Raw genomic sequence first — 14,174 nt, 5'->3', positions numbered from 1 at the left:
ATATTACAGGTATATCCTTGGCACTCACATGTTTATAAGCCTTAAGCGAACAAGGGCACTAAAATCTTAAGATTTTACATGATTATGAGGTAGTTATCCAACTAGTTTAGAATGGACTTATATAATTTTCCTCAGGTTATCATCAAAGTGAACCATTATGATTTAAAACAAATCTACAAGATAACTTGCTGAGGGCTATTTGGAACACACACCAAGAGGAGGTGAATGTATTCTGATTTGTGTAAATTCAGTTTAAATTTTTTTTGCTGTGTTTCCAAAGTTTCAAATATATGAAACTAATACCTTCCTTCTCACACATATATCCAAGTTGTATTTTTACAACCTTAACCTTTGGTTCCAAATGAACTACTTTAGGCAAGAAGACAAAGAGATAAATGAGGAAAAACAGAATGTGAGTCCAAGGATAAAGAAAAGGTCCTGAAGAGGAAGGAGAGGAAAACAGCCTAAACAGGTGAGCAGGTGCTGGGGTTTAGCACTACTCTATTTTTTGTTTGTTTTGGGAAAAATATAATATTGATAACAAGAGTTTTTATGAACAGAAATCTCCTCTCAAAATACATTATATATGGAATGAGTGCAAAGCAACCAGTCAAGAGGGTACAGTAGAAGAGAATTAAGTTGGAGTTCACATTATCAGTGACAAATTACTCCAGGAAATCAAAGGTCTTTGTTCCAAACCAGCATTCATAGTTCATGAGGAAAAGAAAAAATACATTGGTTAAAGTACTGTTTATCTTTTAGTTCTCATGTCTGGGTTGACTGTGAATAAAGATGCATTTAGGAATTGAGTACTACAGATAATAAAGTCTTTTAATAAGTAATTGATAATGACATCATGCACCAATATGGCCTTAGAAAATTTTTAATTTTGTCCAAATTATTTTTCTGGTACTATGTGAACTAGATCTGACAAAACATGGAATGAAATACCCAGCAAGTTAAGAACTGAATGTTAACATTTCTATTTTTTCTGTCATTGTTTTTAGGAATAACAGGTGGCAAAATATGGTGTAGGGGGAAAAAAAAGAAACCCAAACACTTCACCATTAAACCAAATAAGTATAGAGAGTAAAAGTGTATTTATCTCATTAACTATGGTGTTTTCATATCAAATATTTAGAGCAAACAAGTCAAAATATAAAATGGTCATTTGAAACATTTTAAACACAATAAAAGGGATGTTGCTTTGGATTTTCGGTTCTCTTTCTCTCTTTTAACATTTTTTTTCCCCCTAAACTTGTTTCTAATAATTTAGGTTTTCCTACTACCTCACTTGGCCACTAGTTCTTTTAATTTTGAGAAACAGACTTCTTGATAATATCTAGAGTTTAGAATGTTAATAGCTCATAGAAAATACACTGGTGAATTGCTAAAGTCACAGAATTTATGAACTGTGATTTTTTTCCTCAAATACAAACACAAGAGCATTTTAAAATTTAATTTGCAATATAACTGGTGGTACTGTTTCTTCAGCATTGTAATTTGTATGGTTTCCTGTCCAACACAATTCAAGTATTGAAAGATTAGGGGGGAAAAAAAAACCCCTAGAAACCATAATGGTCTTACTCCAACCACATTTGGCTCAGATTCGCAGTGCAAATGTGGGATGTACTGCCTCTGGTGGAAATAATGAAGCCAAGAAGAAGTCACCAAGAATCCTGACTTCTGTTAGTCTACTAACCTACTAATTTATGTTATTCTGCTAACGTAAGTGGGAAAAGTCAGACTCCAACGCATGATCTAAGCAAGATGGAAAGATATAACCACCCTAAAAGAATGCCTCATTGTTTTACCAAAATATCTAAATTTCTTAACTTGGGCATCTCTTCTTGTACTCTTTCTACAGTACAAGAAATAAACTTTTATTCTATTGGACTCAATGACAAAATAATTTGAGAGAGATAACTCAATTAGAAAAAGTTAGTTAGATGTATAAATTAGTCAACTGAACTCCAGCTACCACTTAAGTAGAATTTTGGCCCTGGAGACTGTTACAAAGAGCATTTGATTCAAAGTTTTACATAGAAGCAAACTCTTATTCTTGGTGGAAGAGAAAAAAACAGACAAAATATTTTATTTTATATCTTGATATATTAGTTGTCATTGTAGAAATGACCTTAGAGATAGCCATTAAGCTTTACTGCATTTCTTAGTGTCCCTTTGGTTCTATCATAAATTGAGATCATGGCATTATGAGAGTATTTATAGAGTTAATATTTTCCAGGTCTCATCTGGGTTCATCTTTCTTTAGATTTCCTCCCAGTACACAGAGGAGGCCGTTTTGGAATTTGAGAAAACAACCAGAGACTTCTTCGGCTATGCCCCTCCTAAATTCATACATTTTTTATTAACAAATGTAAATTTGAGAGGGAAATACCATATAATAAAAGTCTTTGGGGAATATTCTGTTGCGTAAGGATGGCTTACACTTTTCATTTGAATGGCATGATATTGAGAGCTTAAACTAAAAAATCATCTGTACTCTAGCTCTGAATCATTCCTCCTGCGAACTCTGCATGAATTTTTATAATAAACACACACATGTGTATGAAGCATGTGACTTCATAGGCAGTTATCTTCAGGGTCAAGTACTGTTGGAGGATAACCAAGAATTGACTGACACATATCTTACAGAACTGGAGTTAATTAATAGGTCTACCAATTCCCAACTGCACTACAGGAAACACAAAATCTGCTTAATACAGCAATCAATGACATACTCTGTATGGTCATAAGGCATTCACTATACAGCAAGAGGAGATTTCAGAATATAGTATTCAGGAGTTTAAATATTGCTATTAAAGTGCAGGAAGAGTAAAGTAAGATTATTCACAATCAGAAGACTAAACAAGGATTTCTTTGCAAACTGCTTATTATTATTTAAAAGGAGTTTTTTTTTTTAATTTAATTTTATTTTTAAACTTTACATAATTGTATTAGTTTTGCCAAATATACCTGTGGCGGATTCATTTTGAAATTTGGCAAAACTAATACAATTAAAAGGAGTTTTTAATTTCTTCATATTAGATCTGAAGCTATTAAATGATGAAGGAAGTTTTGCTTTGTTTCAAAAGTGATATCTTTATTTCTGTGGCTTCCAGCCATCTTGAAAGGGTTAAATCTATAGTTTCTAACAATGGATTTTAACAATCTTGGGGACTCAATATAAGACAGTTATTTTAAAGACACTGCAAAGAAAAAACTGGATGTTAAAAACTCCATGAAGTCATGATAAAAGCAAAATGTCTTTTTTGTGTCATAAAATTATTTATAATATGTAAAGTACTTTAAAAAAGAAACTATTTCATTGTTTTATGTAATGAGGACAGGAAACAGCAGTGTATACTTGTTACTTTTTCAACCAGAATATAGGAAAAGGTTTGTCTTAGTTCTGTCTGAAAGCCCATCCCTGTAAATAAAAGTTACTAAATTCAAACTTCAGGAGATCTTATGAACTCTAATCCAACAAGCCTGGCCTCAGTCCTGCTTGCTATTTTATTTCTTATTCTGCCAATCCTTCCATTACCATCATGACTCTCCTAACTGCATGAAACACATATTGTCTCATTGTCTCAAATTCAAAAACAGTATAACTGTTTAAATACAAGTGTAGTATTTTAAGTACCAATAGAGATCAATTTAAAGCAGATTCTCTTTTAAGGCAGTTTAGCATTGAAAATTGAATTTTATGTTGTCTAGACAAGCCATCTTGATAATATCTTTTCCAGAATTTCCTAGATTGACTGTCTAGACCGCTCCCAATTCCCCCAGATAATTGCATAATCATCTTCCCTCTGACCCCTAAATAGTCTGGAACAGCATCTCCCCATAACACAGTTGGCATGCAATTCAAGACCACTGAGCTTCTGAGGGAGGACTTTTCTCAAAGGTTCTGAGTTTTAGAATTTCAATAAAACACTTGTTCGTCAATATCCTACCATAACGTGATTGGATGGGAAGCTTTATTTATTTATTTCAGTGGAGGAAAAGGCTTCCTCCATTTTGCTGGGTAAATGGCCTGGCTCCTGTACCTCTTCATCCTCCCATCCACTCTTAAACCAGCAATGAGTAGTTGATGAGTTGAGAAAGAGGGAACTCTGCTAAAGAACAACTTCAGAATGAAAAATTTATATTTGGGGAAAATTGTAAAAATACAGAAACCATATGTGATATTTTAATTTAAATGGCCATCAAGATCATCTAAGCTTCAAAATTAAAAGTAGAGGAATTAAGCTAAATACAAAATGACCTGGCAAGAATGAGAGCCCAGTGCAGTAACTTATAAACTCTGATGAATGAGGTACATTTAATAGCAAAGTGACAGTTATTACCATAAAAGCTCCAATGGCTTTCATCCTGCAATACACATTCATATTTTAAAAATTACAATCTGCATTTTTTTAAGAACCTACTACCCATTAAGCAATGTCAAACTCTTATAACTGCATGAGGTAGAGACCATTCTTGTCACCATTTTCTAGATTAGAAACAAAGACACAAAGGAAATTAGTAGCTTACTGCAGATTAAGTATCAAGCATTGAACTAAGGTTGGACAAAAGCTCTCCAATGAAAGGCTAGAGGACATGAGTTTAATAATGAAGGGATTACAACTCCTTGAGTTTCTATAGCAAAAAAATGTCAGTGGGCCATGCCATGGTTGGAGAATTGGGAGACAGTTGGAGGTAGTAAGTTGATTTCTCACTTAAATATAAGGACTCTGAGGGTCATAGAGGTTTGCTTTGTTTTTACATATTATGAGACAGAATCTGAGAGGTTAAGCAATTTTCCTGGACTCCACAGATAGTAAGTTGTAGAACATGATTAGAAGCCAGAAATGACCCTAAAGCCCACCTATTTTCCACTAACCCTGTGTTTGGAGCTCAGTTATCTGGGTCCCACTGTCCCATATAGCATGGTGCCAGACAGATGTGAAAAGTCCAAGACAACATGCAGAATGTTCTCCAGAGATATCTCCAATAAACATAAAAGTGGGACCCAAGTTTTAGGGTGCCTGACTATTGAAAATAGCCTAGAAGCAGGTGAAGAAGGAAAGATTTATCCAGAAGTTGCTAAAAAGTTAATTATGCAAAATCTGCAGGACTATATGCAAGAAATTATTCCTAATTTCATCAATACAAAACAAGTAACTTAAGTAGAACTGCCTTTCCTTAATTTAATTTACTTAAAACTCCTGGGTATGTCATCAGGTACAGAATGCGAGCTGGTAAAAAAAAAAAAGGAGGAGGATGCACTGGAGGAAGAGGTTTATGAGGGCAAATGTCTAAACTTGTGAGAACTTGGGAAAGGGTTTTAATCTTCTCAGGATCATCAGGAAAGTCATAATAATCATGTTTAGTCTAGAAACCACATAGCCTTAAAGGTGTCTTCTTATACAAAGAAGGTAAAACACAAAAATGTTTCGATTATTCAGTGTTTGGGTTGTAAGAACATATTTGTATCACTTTTGGATTCCATAAGAAAATATAGAGAAAAGATTTAAAGTTATAAAGAAGTGGCTAACATGTAAATTATATTTAACATTTAGGATTCCAGAAACATTCTGGGAACAAACCTTTTATCTGATGAGTAATTCTGGATTCCAATTGGAAGAAAATTCTGTCACAAGATTTTTTCACCACATGAACACTTTTGTTTTTCATAGGATTTTGTGCCAAAAATTATAAAGGGCTTATAATTAAATGCTATTGATAAATCCAACCCATGGAATTGCTTTCAAACTAGAAACTTTTCCTTTAAATACATCCCTAATTTCAAGTTTTGCTTAAATTTACCCAACTTAATTTTCTCACTAAAACATCTTTCAGGAGCAAGAGACAAATTAACATTTTTTATCTTTTTTATCCTGACAATATTATAGTCCAAAATATAAATATAATGCCTAGCTAAGCAAGAACACAACTGTGAGCAATTTAGGTCAAACATATGATCAGAGCATTGAGCACATGTATGGCATCCTTTCTTAATCCCTGGGCAGAAGAAAACAACTGTGGGGGCAGACACTTCTGGCTGAGAAGGGAAATGGTGGGGAAAGCTGGCAATATACAAATGAAGGAGAAAACAGTACACATGCAGCCTGCTGACATCTGCTGCACATGCAAAATGGATTGGACTCAATAGAGAGGAAAAGCAAATGCTTTCTTCCTTCCTTCTCCCTGTTTCAGTTATTGTTGAGTGATGGTCTCAATTCTTTTTGCATTCACAGATTAAAATTAATAATAACATCTGAATCCCAAGTAGGACCTAGCAAACAGCAATTTCTTCAATGAAGTAAAGAAATTAGTAATAAAGTATTTGAAAAGGAAGGGGTCATGGACAAACACCATTTTTAAAAAGCGAGCTTTACCTCAGGATGATGTCCAATTTCAATGTAGGTGCAAACTGGATGAAAAGCCCCCGTTCCACAGGCATACAAATGAGTCTGATTATAAGCCTTAAGCACCTTGATGAAATTAGCACATTCTTTCTGTAAAACAAAAGGAAAACCAGTGAGTTCTAGCAGTGAGCATGGCTGAGGTATCCTTTAGTGTGCTAGGCATGTTTGAGCAGATTTCTTTTGTGTCCTTTCACATTAGTTTTTATAGCTTATTATTCTATTGATTGTTCACATTATTATGTGAGACACAGACAGGGTTTGCTCTCATTGTTACATGAAACAAAGAAGTTCTTATTTTGGGGGGTAAAATATAATATTCCCTTTAATGTTTTTATTAAAACTATAATTTATTTATTAAAAAGTGGAATAAAGTTATAGATAACCAATTATCATAGGTGACTTTTCTGGAAATGAAGGAAACAGAAAATTATTTAGTCAATTAGTTAAATCATAATAATGATGAAAATTTATTTGCAAAAGTCAGCTTTAAATTTGGAAAAGTAAATAAAAAATAAAAGGTAATAAAACCTTCTACTAAACATAAATTTGAAACATCATCAGTAACTCATAATGATTGGCAACTAACTTTGAACTTTAGCAGTGCTACTTATTACTGGGCTGCCCTGGTGACTCGGATGGTATAGAATCCACCTGCAATGCAGGAGACCCAGGTTTGATCACTGGGTTGGGAAGATCCCCTGGAGAAGGGAATGGCAATCCACTCCAGTATTCTTGCCTGGAGAATTCCATAGACAAAGAGTCGAACATGACTGAATGACTAACATGCACACACACACATACACACACACACACACACACACACACACACACACACTGATGCTTACTAGTGAGCTTTACAGACTTAAGAAGATAAAACCACCTCCTCTTGAAAAAAGTCACTGAAACCTCAAAGATGGTTTGTGTATAAGATGAGACAGAGAAGACATTAGAGTTTAGAAAGTCTATAGACTGAGGGTCTTTATTAGAGTGGCTATATTTAATAAATATCTTCATGAGTACATGTACATCATAAACCGATACATGGATACCCTTACCAATGAGTCATGGATCTTCCAGGTAAAGAACAGCTACTTTATAAGAGGGGATTATAGTCATATCTTATTATGTATAGAAGTTTAGACATTCCTTCCATTTCATTATCCAAATGTCACCTAATAAATATGATAGAGCTATTTATATTTTTCTATATATTCTATCTGTAGACCCTATGAAAGAAAATGTGTTTCTACAAACAAATAGGAATCTTAGCCTTCTGTTCCTGCTAAGGGAAGATTCAGGGGGAAAAAAAAATTAGATGAAGTATAAACTGGATAATTTTATTGCCAAATTAACCCTGAGTTGAAAAGGTATACTTTTTGCAAAATATTTTTAAATAAATGAGTTGCTATCAATACTGTAAAAAGAAAACAGTGAAAAGAGAAATTCAAACTTGGTGCTCTGTGACAACCTAGAGGGGTGGGATGGGGTGGGAGGTGGGAGGTAAACTCAAGAGGTAGGGGGACATATGTATACCTATGGCTGATTCATGTTGATGTATGGCAGAAATAGCACAATATTGTAAAGTAATTATCCTCCAAGTGAAAATAAATAAATTTATTTTTAAAAATCTTCAAATAAATGTTATGGTCTATAACCATATAAAAAAATCTTAAAATTAAATACATATAAGTAGAAAATATGAATTTGTCATGGGACATACATGATCTATTTTTACATATCCAACTGAATATTAATAATTGCACTGACATTTTATGGTTTTATAACATAAAATTCTCACCACTACTATTTAATATAGTTTTGGAAGTTTTGGCCACAACAATCAGAGAATAAAAAGAAATAAAAGGAATTCAGATTGGAAAAGAAAAAGTAAAACTCTCACTGTTTGCAGATGACATGATCCTCTACATAGAAAACCCTAAAGACTCCACCAGAATATTACTAGAGTTAATTAATGCATATAGTAAAGTTGCAGGATATAAAATCAACTCACAGAAGTCCCTTACATTCCTATACACTAACAATGACAAAACAGAAAGAGAAATTAAGGAAACAATTCCATTTACCATTGCAATGAAAAGAATAAAATATTAAGGAATATATCTACCTAAAGAAACAACAATTATGCTGTGAAAGTGCTGCACTCAATATGCCAGCATATTTGGAAAACTCAGCAGTGGCCACAGGACTGGAAATGGTCAGTTATCATTCCAATCCCAAAGAAAGCCAATGCCAAAGAATGTTCAAATTACTGCACAATTGCACTCATCTCACATGCTAGTAAAGTAATGCTCAAAATTCTCCAAGCCACGCTTCAGCAATATGTGAACCGTGAACTTCGAGATGTTCAAGCTGGTTTTAGAAAAGGCAATGGAAGCAGAGGTCAAATTGTCAACATCCACTGGATCATCGAAAAACAAGAGAGTTCCAGAAAAACATCTATTTCTGCTTTATTGACTATGCCAAAGCCTTTGACTGTGTGGATCACCATAAACTGTGGAAAATTCTGAAAGAGATGGGTATACCAGACCACCTGACCTGCCTCTTGAGAAATCTGTATGCAGGTCAGGAAGCAACAGTTAGAACTGGACATGGAACAACAGACTGGTTCCAAATAGGAAAAGGAGTACGTCAAGGCTATATATTGTCACCCTGCTTATTTAACTTATATGCAGAGTACATCATGAGAAATGCTGGGCTGGAAGAAGCACAAGCTGGAATCAAGATTGCTGGGACAAATGTCAATAACCTCAGAAATGCAGATGACACCACCCTTATGGCAGAAAGTGAAGAGGAACTAAAAAGCCTTTTGATGAAAGTGAAAGTGGAGAGTGAAAAAGTTGGCTTAAAGCTCAACATTCAGAAAACCAAGATCATGGCATGCGGTCCCATCACTTCATGGGAAATAGATGGGGAAACAGTGTCAGACTTTATTTTGGGGGGCTCCAAAATCACTGCAGATGGTGATTGTGGCCATGAAATTAAGAGACACTTATTCCTTGGAAGGAAAGTATTGACCAACCTAGATCGCATATTGAAAAGCAGAGACATTACTTTGCCAACAAAGGTCCATCTAGTTAAGGCTACGGTTTTTCCAGTGGTCATGTATGGATGTGAAAGTTGGACTGTGAAGAAAGCTGAGAGCCAAAGAATTTATGCTTTTGAACTGTGGTGTTGGAGAAGACTCTTGAGAGTCCCTTGGACTGCAAGGAGATCCAACCAGTCCATTCTAAAAGAGATCAGTCCTGGGTGTTCTTTGGAAGGACAGATGCTAAAGCTGAAACTCCAATATCTTGGCCACGTCATGCAAAGAGTTGACTCATTGGAAAAGACTCTAATTCTGTGAGGGATTGAGGCCAGGAGGAGAAGGGGATGACAAAGGATGAGATGGCTGGATGGCATCACCAACTCAATGGACATGAGTTTGAGTGAACTCTGAGGGTTGGTGATGGACAGGGAGGCCTGGCACACTGCAAGGAGTCGGACACAACGGAGCGACTGAACTGAACTGAACTGAACTGAAAGAAACAAAAGACCTATAAATAGAAAACTATAAAACACTGGTGAAAGAAATCAAAGAGGACAAATAGACGGAGAAATATACTGTGTTCATGGATTGGAAGAATCAATATAGTGAAAATGAGTATACTACCCAAAGCAATCTATAGATTCAATGCAATCCCTATCAAGCTACCAAGGATATTTTTCACAGAACTAGATCAAATAATTTCACAATTTGTATGGAAATACAAAAAACCTCGAATAGCCAAAGCAATCTTGAGAAAAAAGAATGGAACTGGAGAAATCAACCTGCCTGACTTCAGGCTCTACCTCAAAGCCACAGTCATCAAGACGGTATGGCACAAAGACAGAAATATAGATCAATGGAATGAAATAGAAAGCCCAGAGATAAATCCACACACCTATGGTCACCTTATCTTCAACAAATAAGGCAAGAATATCAATGGAGAAAGGACAATCTCTTTAACAAGTAGTGCTGGGAAAACTGGTCAACCACTTGTAAAAAAAATTAGAACACTTTCTAACATCCTACACAAAAATAAACTCAAAATTGATTAAAGATCTAAACATAAGGCCAGAAACTATAAAACTCCTAGAGGAAGACATAGGCAAAACACATTCTGACATAAATCACAGCAGGATCCTCTATGACCCACCTCCCAGAATATTGGAAATAAAAGCAAAAATAAACAAATGGGACCTAATTAAAATTAAAGGCTTCTGCACAACAAAGGAATATAAGCAAGGTGAAAAGAGAGCCTTCAGAATGGGAGAAAACAATAGCAAACAAAGCAGCTGACAAAGAATTAATCTCAAAAATATACAAGCAACTCCTGCAGCTCAATTCCAGGAAAACGAACAACCCAAGCAAAAAATGGGCCAAAGAACTAAACAGACATTTCTCCAAAGAAGACATATAGATGGCTAACAAACATATGAAAAGATGCTCAATAGAACTCATTATTAGAGAAATGCAAATCAAAACCACAATAAGGTACCATTTCACGCCAGTCAGAATGGCTGCGATCCAAAAGTCTCCAAGCAATAAATGCTGGAGAGGGTGTGGAGAAAAGGGAACCCTCTTACACTGTTGGTGGGAATGCAAACTAGTACAGCCACTATGGAGAACAGTGTGGAGATTCCTTAAAAAACTGGAAATAGAACTGCCATATGACCCAGCAATCCCACTGCTGGGCATACACACTGAGGAAACCAGAATTGAAAGAGACACGTGTACCCCAATGTTCATCGCAGGACTGTTTATAATAGCCAGGACATGGAAGCAACCTAGATGTCCGTCAGCAGACGAATGAATAAGAAAGCTGTGGTACATATACACAATGGAATATTACTCAGCCATTAAAAAGAATACATTTGAATCAGTTCTAATGAAGTGGATGAAACTGGAGAAGCTCAGAATGTGTTTGGACTTATGTAGTTAGTTGGAATTTATAACTGAGATGTTAGATAATTTAAGTACATTCCCAAGTGACATTTGTATTCTGTGTTTGTAACTGATGATTTTGGTTTTAATTTAATGCCTCCCATAAAATAAAGAGCAGACTAAACCTGAGCAGAATAATTGTTATTTAAATTCAAATACTTGCTTTCCATCATCACTGATTTATCCAGGATGAAATCCGAGGATGTCCTATAAACATATCATCCCAAAAGTAAGTTATACCTCTATAAGGGAAAATATGAAACTTGACTGTTAGGACTCATCACTCCTTCTTATCAAATGCTGAGCAGTTTCAGAAAGTAGCTAAAATACACATCTGATTTGTCTCACTGTTTTGTTACTTACATCCTGAGTCTTTCCTTTGTCTGGAAAGGCATTATAACAAAGAAAATTAAGCACTGAAATCAACTAACTTTGAAACTAATTTTGCAAGTTTCTATAAAGAAAATTTTCCTAGCTTAAAAAGTATATGCATCTTATCCATGTACCACTTTGAACATGACACATTTTAGACAAAAGCTTAGATAAGCTAAGACATAACCCAACTTTCAAGGCTCTTAGCCACAAACTCCCCATTCTATAACAGTTTCTCCTCTTTGAGAAAGAGGATAGGGCATGAATTCTTGGCCAGAGGAAAGAGGCTGTGGACAGGGAAACATCTGATAAACTCATTTACAAATAAGACATTCATGAGTCTTACCCAAAGGATTTACTTGTACTCTTAAGAAAATGCAGTCATTTGAAAATGAATTATTTTCAGGAAAATGTTTTATGAAACATGTAGGTGGCCACATACTCTGCTTTTACATAAAGACAGCCAACCCTGATTGTGGACTCAATATTACAGCATTCAAGATTATAAACAACCATTTCCAGCACCATATGTTGAAATTAAGAAACTGGCTGTGTATACACATATTGATAAGCAAACGAATATTCTAATAAATAGCAGTGGCAGACCCAGATGGATGTCTTACTCATTCTAGAAAAGAACAGGGTTTTACTTTGCCCACCAGGCCCATAAAGATACACATGCAATTTTAAATACAAATCAAGTTCTTTAATCCCAGTAGTAACACATAAGGGCATTATAGAAGTTTGAGAGGAGACCCTAGATCTCCATGATAAAGAAAGGAAGGAAAATTTTATAAGTATAGATACCTGTGCATACACGTGAAGGCTATGTCACTTTTGCAATTGTTATAAATTCTAAGGTCACAGAATCTGTGGGCTCTTATCTATTAATCAGTTGGGTAACTGATTAGCAATAATTATTGACTGAAAAATTCTCAAGGTTCTTGAGAACTATGTAACTGAGCTACCCTGAATATCCTAATTTTTTTTTGTTCTCTGTGTGCTGTGTTGTACTGTGATAAGTTGCTTCAGTCCTGTCTGATTCTGTGCAACCCTATGGACTGACCTTGAAAGTTCAGTTCCTCTGTCCATGGGATTCTCCAGGCAAGAATGCTGGAGCATTCTTTTGGAGCATTTCCTCCTCCAATTTTGTTGTTGTTATTATGGTTGTTGTTCTCTATTAACTGTCAAAGAAGCACCACTATAATATGACAAGTATTCTTCTACAGAGCTGCTGGAAAAAAATCACAGGACTGAAGCTGTGAAACCTGGCAAAGGGTTCTACTGAGGATGCTGATAATGGATTTTATCTGTACTACAAAGCAGCTAGACCCACCCTATTGGCCTGAGGCCTGAATGATTTACCCAGTGAACTCTCCCAGTTGGCAGAAGGCTGTATTGTACCATGCCTGGGGGCTAACTCAATATTATTTTGATGTGAAGGTTAATGCAAATAGAATGGAGAGAAATTTCTTGGATTTATATAGTGTGTTAAGACACTTGAACGGAAACAAAGAAATTGAATGAAATACTTTCAAAATTGGTTTAAATTAGCTGCAAGAAAACTCATCAATAACCATATACAAGGAAACAGTGAATTAAAAGAACTGAACAGAGAAGAAACCAAAACTTGAAAGAGACATAGTGAAGTAAGGATTTTTTTTTAAACAGAAAACCAACACAAAAGAGTATCAATCCTGTCATTCATTTGTCTTCATTCTCCTGCTTGTTGTTGCCAAGGCTTTTGAGTGTTCCAAAACAGGATATTCATTTTATTTGGAAGCAGCCTGGACATTCCTCTAAAAAAGAAGGAAGCGTGGCAGAAAAAGGAAACACACTTCACACATTTCTGCTCTAGGGAGACAGAAGAAGAGTGTTTCTGACCTTTTCTTGAACCATGACGATTCTTAAAACTCAGAATGTAATGTACTTTTTGGCATTCAACTACTGTGCTGCTTTGCTCAGCACTGGTGGATTTACAACGTAATAAAGGGAATGTAATCAGTTCAAAATGAATTCATTTTTCAAACCTGGATCTTTTTGGAATTTAAGTTGATACACACAGACAAGTTAGCAACAAGCTGGCTTCCCGAGAGTCAGGCAACCATACTGACCTCTTATTTCACTGAAATGTACTCCAGAACAAGAGTATTATAAATTGTTAACTTAGCCTCATGGTAAAAGTAAAGGCAGTCATAAACCAGTAAAGCCCTAGGCCACACCTGAGGAGCAATGATTCATCATCCTTAGTGACAAACCATTTACACTTATTTTTTTTAAGAATTTCTAGTGTCTTAAGGTCAAATGTAGAGAGGAATTACACACAGAGATATTAGCCTGGAAAAATAAATTAGAAAGAAAATGTCTACCCTCAGAAAAAGATATAGAAGCCAAATGCACAG

General features: G+C 35.3%; 1 protein-coding gene across 8 annotated transcripts in view; it reads right to left on the bottom strand.

Annotated features, from left to right (window-relative positions):
* The window catches only part of SEMA3A (semaphorin 3A), a 560,896-nt gene that overhangs the window by 153,948 nt on the left and 392,774 nt on the right, over window positions 1-14,174 (bottom strand). For all 8 annotated transcript variants that reach the window (XM_055590101.1, XM_055590100.1, XM_055590098.1 and 5 more), the window contains one exon: window positions 6,387-6,506. In XM_055590101.1, coding sequence (XP_055446076.1) covers window positions 6,387-6,506 — 120 coding nt within the window. The remainder of the gene's footprint in view (window positions 1-6,386; window positions 6,507-14,174) is intronic.

This window comes from Bubalus kerabau, chromosome 8 (genome assembly GCF_029407905.1).
Source record: "Bubalus kerabau isolate K-KA32 ecotype Philippines breed swamp buffalo chromosome 8, PCC_UOA_SB_1v2, whole genome shotgun sequence".
NCBI lineage: Eukaryota > Metazoa > Chordata > Mammalia > Artiodactyla > Bovidae > Bubalus > Bubalus kerabau.
This window is presented reverse-complemented; position numbering and strand designations above follow the sequence as displayed.